This window comes from Lissotriton helveticus, chromosome 3_1 (genome assembly GCF_964261635.1).
Source record: "Lissotriton helveticus chromosome 3_1, aLisHel1.1, whole genome shotgun sequence".
In the NCBI taxonomy this organism is placed as follows: domain Eukaryota; kingdom Metazoa; phylum Chordata; class Amphibia; order Caudata; family Salamandridae; genus Lissotriton; species Lissotriton helveticus.
The window spans coordinates 1565603333-1565617548 of NC_136061.1; the positions used below are offsets into that span (position 1 = coordinate 1565603333).

At 45.0% G+C, this 14216-nt stretch overlaps 1 protein-coding gene across 1 annotated transcript in view; it reads left to right on the top strand.

Annotated features, from left to right (window-relative positions):
- The window catches only part of SORL1 (sortilin related receptor 1), an 852839-nt gene that overhangs the window by 290144 nt on the left and 548479 nt on the right, over positions 1-14216 (top strand). The window contains exons 16-17 of the mRNA XM_078682321.1: positions 10198-10283; positions 11801-11973. Coding sequence (XP_078538447.1) covers positions 10198-10283; positions 11801-11973 — 259 coding nt within the window. The remainder of the gene's footprint in view (positions 1-10197; positions 10284-11800; positions 11974-14216) is intronic.

Here is a 14216-nt window from a genome sequence, read left to right on the forward strand (position 1 = left end):
TTTCCGTAGTCCAGGTGGGAGAGAATCAGGGCCTGGACCATGACCCTCCTCGCCTGGAATGGGAGCAGGGGGAGCACTTTCCGGAGCATTTTCATTAGCCCCACGCATACCGAGGCAGTGATAGTAGCTTGGGACGAGAAGTCTAGCGCTCTGTCCAACCAGACTCCCAGACTCTTTATCTGCTCTTTAGGAGGAGGGGGAGTACCGAGACACAGAGGCCAGTCATCCAGGAAGGAGGTAGGGGAGGAATTACCAAGCACCATGATCTCGGTCTTCTCCCCATTAAGCTTGAGGTGGGAAAGTTGCATCCACCCCGCTACAGCCTCCAGGCATGGACCCAAAGTGTTCGACGAACCCCCCTCGTGGTCCAAAGAATTGGCTGAAATTTTCAGGAAAATGGAACATTTTGTTTCTGAGCAGCCCCTGAAAATTTGGGGGGGGGGGGTTCGTCAAGGGGGGGCCGAGAAAAAAGGGGGGTCCCTAAACGCGTTTTTCCCATTCATTTTTCCATAGGGCGGTTGGCCTCACTTTTAGCCCGAATGGCTGAATGGATTTGCACGAAACTTGGCAAAATTGTAGGGACTGTTAGCCCGATGTGCCTTTGCTAGGTCTCAAGATATGTGCTCCGGTGGATTTTGAGAAATTAACGTTCAAAAAAATATATATATCTGTAACAGCGCTCCGGGTAGCGCTCCGGTTCGCTTACTTGACGCGTAACGGAACTTCGCGAAGCGAAGCTGATTGGCTCTCCGGTGTCTGTCAACATTCCAAACAGTCCGTAGCGGCCGCCATCTTGTCTCTCGGTAGGATCGAGAGACAAGAGGAGGCCAAAGCGAAGGGGCAAATGACCATAAGGGGGCATAGTAGATCCTCCCTGACCCCCTAGGTTTGATGTGGAGGCTTTAAAAGGGCCACGCGGGGAAAAAAAAATAAAAAAAATAAATCGTTTTTTATCGTGGGGTGCGCCCGGTACGCGTAACGGAAAGCGGACTGGGGAGCGTACTACAAGGAAACAAGAATGATTGACTTTTAACTTATTGTATGTTTATAGACTTTTTTTTTTTTTTTTTTTTGCTGAGTGACGTCTCGGCCTATCTCCACGGGATGCAGTCCCTACCATCTCGGCGTTTAAGCCCAGGGGGACCGGTAGTGTGGGAGAGATAACGTCTGTTAACGTTCGATTCGAAGGAAATCAGGAAGTGTTGATAAACATTGTCTGCGCCATCTTGCCTTTTTTCAAATGCCACACTTTTGTCGTGCACGGCAGCCATTTTAGATGCCTTGACCAGACCCACTCTCTGCACGCTGTCGATCCTTAGCATGGCTCCCCACCCTCGCAAGCATCTCCCCCAGGCACTGGTCACCCCCGCTCTCTGTCTTATGCATGGGCAATAAACCTCCCCCCATCTGCGCTGCTCTTCCTTGAGAATCACACCCTGTGCCTGCCCGACACCTCCCTTTCGCCCTATTCAATACTGCACCCTCTGACACTCCTCTTCCTCTGTGTCCGATTGTCCAGGCCGGTCCCAGGCTATCACCTAGCCATGCAGATGTAGTTTATGCCCCCAGCTGTAAAGAATCACCCCTCTTCAAAGGAGTTACAGTAGATCAAGGCCCCCACCCGATGAGATCCGTCACACCACACGCGTTCCTACTATCTGAAAACCATCCTGTATTGTGATTGGGGAGGGGACCGAGCCTGAAGCGGAAGATTCTAGGGATGCCTCTTTGTACATCAAAGTTTTTACAATTATGTGTCACATTAAAAATATATAGCACTCCAACAAAGTAGTAGGATTATAAAACTTTAATAACTTATAAATATATACAACGCAACAAAAACAGTAAATACATTTAAACATTTTTTTAAAAAAAGAAGCAACAATGGTCAGTAGCTGTGTTTTGTGCGAATAGTCCCAAGGCAGCACAACGTGCTGAGTTCTGACGGCACCCAGGTGATGTTACCTGGGTGCCGCACTGGTTTTTGGTATCCTCCGAAAAACGGCGTGGGGCGTCCCGGGGGTGCGGGGGGAGGCCTCGTCAGTAGCGGTCTGTTGTGCGAATAGTCCCAAGGCAGCAGAACGCTCTGAGATGTGGATGGCACCCAGGTGATGTCCAGTAAGTTGCCGCACTGGTTTTGGTATCCTACAATGCTGCTCCGAATAACGGCGTGGGGCGCCCCGGGGGGGGGGGGGGGGGGTGAGGCGGCGTGAACGGGCCTCCCCAGGTGGAGGCTCGTCTGCTGTAGTGGGGCGCCCCTTTACCGTTTCAGTTGCCATTCCGTGGGGCGTCCCGGGGGGTGCGGGGGGAGGCCTCGTCAGTAGCGGTCTGTTGTGCGAATAGTCCCAAGGCAGCAGAACGCGCTGAGATGTGGATGGCACCCAGGTGATGTCCAGTAAGTTGCCGCACTGGTTTTGGTATCCTACAATGCTGCTCCGAATAACGGCGTGGGGCGCCTCGGGGGGGGGGGGGTGAGGCGGCGTGAACGGGCCTCCCCAGGTGGAGGCTCGTCTGCTGTAGTGGGGCGCCCCTTTACCGTTTCAGTTGCCATTCCGCCCGCTTTTGGTACACTGTGCCAAAATCCGCCATTCAGCTGAGTTGCGCCCACTCTTGCGGTGCAGCGATAGGCGGCTGCCACAGGACTCTCAAAATGGCGGCAGGCTCTTTCCTTTTTGGGCCTGGTCCACTGAAATGGCCCTGGGACACTTTGGAACTCGGACGCTTGTCTACTAGGTCTTGGACCCCATTCTCGAAAGCGTCCCCTCAGCCTTGAAGATTCTACAAAAGTCATGGGGGCCACCGACTCCTGCAGGCTTCCGGTGGGGAGCGGCTGCCATGATTGCTCGCGGAATGACCACGACGGAGCCACGAGATGGTGGTGCTTTCATGCTGACGCCAGCTTCAGTCTGAAACATCCAGAAACAAGGTGGGGCTTTCATCGTTTGGGAAAAAAAAATGTTTTAATCCAATGAAAAGTGTATTTTTAGGTCATATGATCAAGCCTTCCATCATTAGGAAACCAAAAGTAAAATGAACCAATGAAAAGTTTTATAAACAAGTCACATGACCTGTTATGCGGCATAGGGCTATAAAAAGCGTAGAAAATCCGTTGGCATGTGAGGCGGCGTCAGTAGCGGACCGATGTGCGAATAGGCCGAAGGCAGCACAACGCGCCAAGATCCGGATGGCACCGAGGTGGTGTCCAGCAAGTTGCCGCACTGGTGTGGCCATCCTACAATGCTACGCCGAAAGTCGGCGTGGGGCGCCCCGTTGGCCTGTGAGTTCGCGTCAGTCAGTGGGGGCTGTTTGAGGATCTGACTGCATTGGAAAGCAATGTGATGCTGTGCGTCGCCCCCAAGATGAGGCGGCGTCAGTAGCGGACCGATGTGCGAATAGGCCGAAGGCAGCACAACGCGCCAAGATCCGGATGGCACCGAGGTGGTGTCCAGCAAGTTGCCGCACTGGTGTTGCCATCCTACAATGCTGCGCCGAAAGTCGGCGTGGGGCGCCCCGTTGGCCTGTGAGTTCGCGTCAGTCAGTGGGGGCTGTTTGAGGATCTGACTGCATTGGAAAGCAATGTGATGCTGTGCGTCGCCCCCAAGATGAGGCGGCGTCAGTAGCGGACCGATGTGCGAATAGGCCGAAGGCAGCACAACGCGCCAAGATCCAGATGGCACCGAGGTGGTGTCCAGCAAGTTGCCGCACTGGTGTGGCCATCCTACAATGCTGTGCCGAAAGTCGGCATTGGGCGCCCCGTTGGCCTGTGAGTTCGCGTCAGTCAGTGGGGGCTGTTTGAGGATCTGACTGCATTGGAAAGCAATGTGATGCTGTGCGTCGCCCCCAAGATGAGGCGGCGTCAGTAGCGGACCGATGTGTGAATAGGCCGGAACCAGCACAAGGCGCCAAGATCCGGATGGCACCGAGGTGGTGTCATAGTTGAGAGTTCTGAGAAGCGGGGGGGAGGCGGCGCAAACGAGTCTCTCCCTCCATGTGGAGGCACTTCATCTGCAGTGGGGCGCCGAGATCAGGATGGCACCGAGGTGGTGTCTAGCAAGTTGCCGCACTGGTGTGTGTTGAAAAGATGAAAGATCCTCAGCAAGTCTATGTTACTTCAATGGAGCGCCGTCTAGCTGAGTTTAGCCCGCTCTTGCTGCTACAGCGACAGGCGGCTGCAACAGGACTCTCAAAATGGCGGCCTGTTCTTTGGATTTGGGCCTGGTCCACTAAAATGGCCCTGGGACACCTTAGAACTCGGACGCTCGAATTTTTTTTCCTTTCCTCTACATGCAAAAAAGGTAAATGCCCGGTACGTTACCTGCCTCATCTGCCACGATGTACTCTCCAGAGGAACCGAAAAAAAATATAGTTATGGTAATTGTGGCAAATAAATTTCATGTGGACAGATGAGTGTTACTCTAATAAATACAGCATATGAACATCATCATAGTCGATGGTTGGTGGAGACATTTTGACTATATCCTGGACCTGCCCGTCCTCGCCCAAAATGGCGCCGGAATAAATGGGACTCGTAACTCCTTGTTGTGTACTGGTTCCACAACCTTGATATCACGAGATACGTATGCAGTTTTGAAGCACATGGCGGGCGGGGACGTGAATTGATTGAATATTTCGACATCCCTATTGATATTAAGTTCTGATGTGTTATTGATTACTGTACTATTCAAAGTTCGAATTAACGTCACCCATGGTACTTGCCCGCAAATGTATATCTAGATAATTTTATTGTAACTGGCCCTGTCGTTTTTTAATTATAAAATGTACGTCCACCGATTCCGCAACTGTTAGACACCTTAGTTCTTGCAACCTAATGGCCCGCCCGTTACGTTCCTCTACAGTGTAAATGTCTCCTCATCATATACGATTACAGTTTGCTCCGTGGCCGGCCCACGTGGTTATAGGCCCGTATTTGTATACTGACATTTTCACAATAAAGGTTTTTAAAAGAAAACATGGTAGTAGTATTTACATTGGTAAAGTTTTTAATAATAGTCACTGTTTTCGAATCAGTAAAAGGCAAGTGAAATAAAGCAGTCCAATTACATGAAGGGTAAAAGGTATAATACGCAGGTACGCAGTAAAGATAAATGGTCAAGGGCTGTTGTGTTTTCTACTCCTGCAAAATAAAGTGATCGATAAGAATCTGATATTCAGGCGTATCGGCGACTAAGATAGCAGGCCGAGCCTCTTTTGCTCAACGGCTCCGTCATGGGACGAAGAAACGCCCTTTTTCTCGAAAAAGGAATATATTTTACTTGCAGGACAGTTGTAAATTTTCCGGGAAAGTACATTAGCCTGGAACATTATAACATATATGTTTAAGAAAAAATAATGTTCAAAAGTAATAAAAAGTGTAATTTTTAGGTCATATGACCAAGCCTTTCATCATTAGAATAAGAAAAGTAAAATGAACCAATGAAAAGTTTTATTAACAAGTCACATGACCTGTTATGCTTACGTTACGCGCTGCGCGCCGCGTCCCGGATCGCTTCTGGGAAGCTGCGCTTCGCGCATCGGAGCACTTCCGGATGCGCTAACGCGGCGCGTCATATGACGCATTACGCGACAACGCAGGTCCAGAATATAGTCAAAATGTCTCCACCAACCAGCGGTCGGAACACAACCCCTTTCAGCAGGCTAAATAGTTCTGTTAAATGACAACAGAAGGGACAGGCAACAAGAACCATCAGTCAAAGAGGGGAGGGCAAGTTCTTCTCTACCGGGTCACGTTGGGGCGCTACCGGAACTGATCGAATTGGTAGTCTACAGTGTTTCTGGATGTTTCAGACTGAAGCTGGCGTCAGCATGAGAGCACCACCATCTCGTAGCTCCGTCGTGGCCATTCCACGAGCAATCATGGCAGCCGCTCCCCACCAGAAGCCTGCGGGAGTCCGGGGCCCCCAAGACTTTTGTAGAATCTTCAAGGCTGAGGGGACGCTTTCGAGAATGGAGCCCAAGCCCTAGCAGACAAGCGTCCGAGTTCCAAGGTGTCGCAGGGCCATTTTAGTGGACCACGCCCAAATCTGAAGAGCCGGCCGCCATTTTGAGAGTCCTGTGGCAGCCGCCTATCGCTGCACCGCAAGAGCGGGAGCAACTCAACTACATGGTGAGCGAAACGCTGTAGTCGCAAGAGCGGGCGGTAAACAGCTGAATAGCGGAAGAGGCACAGTGTAGCAAAAGCGGGCGGAATGGCAACTGAAACGGTAAAGGGGCGCCCCACTACAGCGTGTCTTCAGGTCAAACGGATTGTGGGACAAGGTCCAGAATGGAAGAGTCACCAAAAGGCAAAAAGTTCCGCTTAACCCCGGAAGCCGGCCACCTATGTCGGGGGCGATCTCAGGCCACACCAGGGCAACACGACTTGGGGAGGGGGCCGGAGCCAAGCGCCCCCTCCGAGTCCGCGCCATCACACCGTCCCTCGGGGGCCTCCATCAAGCGTTTCAGGGAGGCACCGCATCACATTGTTTTCAAATGCAGTCACGTCCTCAAACAGCCCCCACTTACATTGAGAATAGTGAAGCTGTAGCAGGTGCAAATAAGCTTCAGACAGTCTAACAAGCACTCCTCAAAACTTTGAACTATCAGAGTGCATGAGTTTCATGCTCGATCGATTGAGCTAGCCGGATCGGGCAACAAAAAGTATAAAATAGTTATGTAAATAGTTATTTAATAAAATGTTTTACCCTGTTACTTTGCTGGTGTGTTGTATATATTTGTAATATTTGCATAGAGTTTATCGTTATTTTGGGCGTGGTGGGTGGCGGAGCCGAGCTGTCTTGCAGCCATCATGGTGTGGAGTTCAGTTCATCTCACTAGTTTCGTATTTCTCATGAGGGGTTGTTCCTAATGTTTCTATTTTAGCGAGGTCAAAAAGAGATCCCATTAGTGGCCTACTGATTTTGCTCGATCCCTTTTGTTTTTTTACACGATTTTTCACTATCTGCAAAGACTAAACAGAGTATTGCGACTCTGTGCTTGTTTGTAAATAGAGAATGAACCAAAGAGAACCAATTCTAAAACAGTAAATGCTTGGATAACAATCAATCAAATGGAGAGAGAAGCAGGCACGACGGATTACAGCGGGGGCAAAGGCCTGCGTTAACTACCCTTCACTATCTGCAAAGAGAGAGTACTCCTAATAGAAATGAGGGGGGGCAGCATTCAAAGCAGATCAGTGTGCATGAACACGAAAATGTTTTTACTTACCACGTACTTGACATTCGACAGCTTATGATATTTGCTATTAAAAAACCATTGAAATTCACTGAAAAAACCATAGGTTAGAGACCATATATAGTTAGGAATTAGCATTTAAAAAACCTTGAAAATTCACTGAAAAAACCATAGGTTATAGACCATATATAGTTAGGAATTAGCATTTAAAAAACCTTATTTTACTTACACAAAACCATTGAAATTCCATATATAGTTAGTTGCACTAACTATATATCGCGCACCCGCAATCCACTACTGATGATGTCACATATTACATCATTCATGACATGGTCAGTGACATCACTGATGACATCTCAAATGACATCACTGATGACATCACTGATGACATCTCATTTGACATCATTCTTGTGCTAATACGATAAACCTCTTCAGACTCTAATATAACCTTAGATACACTCAGTGTATACAGACACTCACACACTGTCACTCATCCATGGAGTTACTCACACACCTAGTCAGTCATGCAAAGAAACAATCTCACCTCCATTTCCTCAACTATACAGTTTAACACACCTTACTTATTCAAACATATACTAACACATATTTACTCTCTTATACAATCCCTGATACAAGTTCACAATGATCCATACAGCCACTCACGCATTCAGTGGCTCTCATGCACAGTTATTTATATATGCCAACTCTCACATGTACTGTGTTTTACATATGTACTTACTATGACATGTAGCATTGAGATATCCATTCACTCATCAATACACTCATGCACACAGTCAACCGCCCATGTAGCTTTTTCCACATGCACTCTTGAACTCATACACCTAGTGAATCAACTGCTCACACATCTATGCACAGTCACACACCTCCCAGCCACCCCCACACAAACTCAATCTCCCATACAAATACTTGGGCAACCAATCAATAACACATATAGCCTCTCGTATAGCTAATGATCAACACATGCAGCAGTTTACATCACAACAGACATACTGATGCACACATTCAGACAGTTTAGTCACTAACCCATGCATTTAGTACGACACATTTATTCACTCACTCATACAGTCAGTCACGCACCTACTAAATCCTTCATCCAGACACATATACATCCACTCATTCTTCAATATATCAAACATATTTAAACTTTACAGAAACACAGAGTCACTGGATGATGTCATCAGTGATGTCATCAGTGATGTCATTTGAGATGTCATCAGTGATGTCACTGACCATGTCGTGAATGATGTAATATGTGACATCATCAGCAGTGGATTGCGGGTGCGCGATATATAGTTAGTGCAACGAACTATATATGGAATTTCAATGGTTTTGTGTAAGTAAAATAAGGTTTTTTAAATGCTAATTCCTAACTATATATGGTCTATAACCTATGGTTTTTTCAGTGAATATATATATATATATATATATATATATATATATATATATATATATATATATATAGTCTGAGTTGCAATTTAGAGATGGGGGTTTGATCTTTTTTCCTGGTATCAAGTATTCCTTTACTTTGTGGCTGTTTTTGCAAGCTTTGCATTTCATACAGGGATAAAATCCTGTAATAGATGCCACTTTTTTCTTTTTTAATTCGTAATGGCTGTTCACTAGATGATCTTTGAGTGAATTCCCCTTCCTGTATGTTACTAAAGGGTTTTCTGAAAGGAGTTTCCCCAACCACATTATCAGATTGGAGGATCTTCCAGTTTCTTTTTAGGATTTGGAAGACTTCTAAAGACTTCTCTGTAAAATTCGTAATTAGTCTCACTTTCTGATCTTGAGTTATTGATTTGTCAATCAGCAGTTGATTTCTTTCTATTGTTTTACATTTCATTTCTGCTTGATCTAAAATTCCCTTGCAGTAGCCTCTTTGTTGGAATCTATTTTGGGATTGTGATATCGCTTTTTCACATTTCTTCTGTTTGGAGAAATTACGCTTCATCTGAAGGAATTTGCCCAAAGGGATATTGTTAACTACACTCCTCGGATGACAGCTTCCTGCATGCAGAATGGTATTTTCTGCCGTGGGTTTTCGAAATAAGGCGGTTTCTAAGTTGTTATTTTCTACATAGACTCTCAGATCTAGATGGAATACCTCCTTTTTGCTGATACAACTGGTGAAATTGAGATAACAATCGTTGACATTCAAAGCTTGAATATATTCTTCAGCTTCGCTCTGTGACCCTCGCCACAGGATGAAAAGGTCATCGATGTAGCAGGTCCACAGAGCGATTTTGTCCATCCATGTTTCATTGGTACCCGCCCAGGCCACGTGCTTTTCCCACCAGCCCATGAACAAGTTCGCGTAACTGGGGGCGAAGCACGTGCCCATTGCGGTACCTTGCTGTTGTAGATATATTTGTCCTGCAAATAAAAAGATGTTATTGTTCAAGCAGAACCTGGTCAATTCTATGAGCATGTGATTGTGTGTCCGATATTTTAATGCTCTTTTTTTCTAAAAAGAAGTTCATAGCTTGTAGGCCATCTTCATGTCTTATGGAGGTGTATAAGCTTGAAATGTCAAGGGTTATTAGTAGCATGTCCTCCTCCCATCTTGTTCCTTCAGTAATCCTTAGAAAGTCTTTGGTGTCCCGTAAGTAGGAACTCAGGTCTTTAACAAAGGGGGAAATAAAATGATCAATGTATGAAGACGTATTTTCCAGTAGGCTGTTTTTTGACAAAACAATTGGTTGTCCTTTGATCTTATGCACCTTGGGTAGGTGATAGAACTTTGCTAGTTCGGGATGGTCACACTTTAGATATTTCCAGTCCTCCTTGTCTAATTTCTAAAGATTATTGAAGGAACAAGATGGGAGGAGGACATGCTACTAATAACCCTTGACATTTCAAGCTTATACACCTCCATAAGACTTTTCATTCAAATATTAATTTAGAAGAGTTGTGAAATGCCCTAGATGGAATTTCTTCCTGTATTTTATACTAAGGCTATTACATGCTTTTATTTCACTGAAGTTACCGTAAGGTCTCTGGAGATACCTGCAGTGGTGGGGATGTGGAGACAAGACTGGATGGGGAGGACGTGCCGTGCCCGGTTACTGGTAAGCTTGATTAGCTCTGTAGTTTCTTCATATTTTTTGCTTAGCACAGCACAAAACTCTATATCACATATCTGTCCTAAATCCATTACATGTGTAGCCTTATAAAATTAATATTGCATAAGTCTGATTCAAACTCTAAACGTGGAGAACCTTAGACAGCGCAGAGTTTACATCCCAGTACACCTATCTGTGGATGTAGTGGAAAAGAGGAGATGTCTCTCTGGTGTATGAAGTGCTGTGTAACATAACATGTATTCTCAGGCATGATTCTTCATTAATAGCAATTAACACTTGGACATCTCCACCATGTGTGGCATTCCAACTCATCTTTTATGAAGAATGTTGTTGTATCCGGAACGTCGTCTGTCACTCAGAGGCAACATTAACACTTAGTTACACTTTTTTTTTTTTTTTTTTTAAAGGAATCCATATTTGAATAAAATGATCCTAAATGTAAACCGGTAGCTTCTGACACTCCCTGGACAAAAAGAAAACTAGACTAGAGAGTCAGGCTGCTTATTGTGAACGTAACAGACTACACATTTATACATTGCACTGCAGTGTTAGACAGTCCTTCCTGTCTACTCTAAACATTTAGATGAGAGTTAGTAAGGAATGGTAGTTATGCACTTAAATTGCACAATTGGCAAGGTCCCTTATATTAGCCCAGAGGATTAAAGAAAACATCAGATGTCCAATGCACATGCCCTAGTAAGCTCTATTCACCCTGATGTCATCATGTTTTTTAACACTAGTAATGGAAAAATTAGACTGAGTGTGGTAGAAAAGTACTGGTGTCCTCATTAGACAATAGAATCATCTTAATTTGAAACATTTTCGCAGTAGTTGCTTGAATGGGAGAAGATGTCTTATTTCCTTTTTGTGATTTTTAAGCAGACATTTCTGAGTGAATTATTTTGTATTTAACATCTGATGTTTTAAGTATGGCACACTGTCATGACTCATGACTCGGCATGACCATTTCAAATTAAACCCAACAAGGATATAATATGCAACTCATCCACCCTTTACTAACTTCTTATTTCTGTGTTTTTTTGAGACGTACATAGACAGTCTCAACTTATTTTCAGAAATGTATCTAAATGTATGAATGTGAAATAAGTTTAATTAAATTTAAATGGTCTTTTAAGAATGCATTTCATACATATTTAGAGTAGTCAAGTTCATCTTTCCCTAAAACTGTAGATGTTGAATGTTCAAGTTTCTTGTCCCTGCCTTTACAACAGAATTTTGAATGCTATGTTGGGTTAGTTCGGAAGAGTAGATTAAATACATTAGATCACTCGTTCATAAAACTAGTTGGTTTCCTTTTTGATTAGATATTGGTTCTACCTTAGAAAAAACCCTCTTAAATGAATTGCCATGTATATTACAAATGTCTACAGTTGACTTTTACTGTTAATGGGTTACCTCGAGATACTGTAAAGCATTACTTATTACGTCCCTTTACTCAGCTTCAATCAAACGTAACTATTAAATATATTTTTCATGTACAGAGGAGAACGAGTTTATTCTGTATGCCATGAGAGACTCAATCTTCCGCTATGACTTATCTACTGGGCAAAATGAGAAACTCCCTTTAGCCGGATTGAGAGGAGCTGTGGCACTGGACTTTGACTATGAGCAGAACTGTGTGTACTGGGCCGATGTTTCTCTTGATAGCATCCAGGTAAGACCATATCTTTGTTTTAGTTCTTTTTGTTGTAGACCAAATAAAGGAAACTTGGGTTCTAGTTAAGTTTTATATAACTTTTTATTCAGAAAATACCTTTCTGTAAAACTCTAATATACATATTTACAGTTGATTTCAACGTTTGAAATATTTTTAAAAAATCACAATATTTCATTATATAAATGACTTAAAATATTCACCTTGTTACACATTGATATAGCATAATCTTCCTATATTCAGTTAATAGGCAGCAATCCATTTCTTACGTAAACTCCAGGCATGATGCAAGTACTTAGAAATTGATTTTATCAGGATTACTGTAGATGTCCTCTAGATCAAAACTTTAAAATTTACTTTGCGCGAATCTTCTACTGCCTGCTGTGAGGGGAACGGCCTTCCTTAACCCTTCACACTGCACCCACCTTGCTCTCCCTGGGGTCAGCTGCACTGCCGCGCCGCACCGCCGTGAGGGGAACGGCCAGGCGGCGGCCTACAATATCCAGAAAGCCTTGCGTGGCGCAGGGCGAGGACGTCATCAGAGGGCGCCAGAGACCCTCTTAACCAGCGCGGCCCTCCCGCAGCGCGGGACGTGTGAGTTGCCCGGGCCAAGCCCGGGCCCATCTGCGCCCGTCAGAGCCTGGAGGAAGCTGGGCTGGACCACCTCTCGTTCAACTGAGACTCAAAATAGACTAAGGTGAGACAAAATTTGGTATTTTTGTTTAAGATCTAAGGCATTCCTGAATCTAGTCATGGGCAAATGCACTGGGGTGGCATGCTCCATCTCACAGACTACAACAAGTATTGACAGCATGCTGGAGAGGGCAGTATAGTTGCAAACAAAATAGAACTAACTGAGAGGCGTTTGTCATTGGGTTTGGTGCCACCACAATGCTGCGTAACTACTGGGGAAGTTACGGAAGACACTGCTGGTTATGTTTCAGCACTCAACACACAGTCTACAACTTTTTGTACCGAGCCACTAAACCGAGCCAATAACCATAGCGAGTATAACAATGAGACACCAAGTAATGGCATTTCGAACGGGATTGCCTTACCAATAGAAATCGCGACCGGGGCAAAAAGGAAAGGGAAAGTAACTAAACCGACCACCTCAAAGAGGAAACAACCACCCTGTGTAACCCACCCCCATACTGCCATCAGTACATAAATCCAGGGCTGTGCAAATCCTGCCAGTTACATTGTTAGCGACTTTGCCCTAAAAAAATTACGGAAACAAACAAGGCTATAACTTGTTCTATCTGTACACAAACTGACGCTGCTATGGCTTGCCCTGAAGGCAGTGGACTGGGAAAGACCCTAATCAACTCTGTCATGGACACTGTATATGATCGCTTTAAAGATATTATGGATAAGACCTTCCTTACTCTTTGGCAATGTTTAGATAATCTTGAAATGCTTGTAAATAAATTAAATTCACCGTTAACTGTTCCCCAAGTCAGCCCATAGAACAGGGTGAATCTTAATCCTGCTGGGATAGCTACCGCTAGTCAGAATCCACAAGTGTCAGTAATCACAGCTAATGTACCATCAGAAACCTGTGAGACATGTTACAAGGTTAAGGAATTCTTTTTGGTTAAACCTATCGTTAGTAATGGTACCCAACACAGTACTGGGCAAATGAATTGCACACCTGCTATTCCACAATACCGCCCTTCGGTTGTAAATAATGTCACAAGGAGCACTGTAGTGCGAACAAATTTGGAAAGTCTGGGGAGCAACTCACATAGCGAGCTTAACACACAAAGCGGCGGAGTGCCCAATCTCTCGAGCATGTACACGATAGAGGGCAGTAGGGAGGTCCTTAGTCTCCCCCCCCCAGCTGCTTGCCCATATGTGTTGGTTTTAGCAGGAGCGCCCCCACTTAAAAATGGTCGCAGCTGCAAAATAAATGCGCTGACTGGCTTGGGAAACACAAAGGGTTGCGGGCAGAACATTTCAATGATATAATTATGGTACGGAGGATTGGGTGGGTGGGTACCTCCCAAAAGAATATCAAGGGCGATTGTATAGTTATTAATTAAAAAAAACCCTTTTTGGTAAAAAGATTATAAACCATGGAGGAAAACAATACAGCGCACCCCACTCTTATTTTTTCACTCCCATTGGGGTATTTCTATAAGCCTGCTTTAAATATGCCAAACAGGGCATCCCGGGAGGCAGCCCAAATGACCACACATAATAGGTTTTCTACCCTGTCCGGTCTTGATGACCAGGATTGA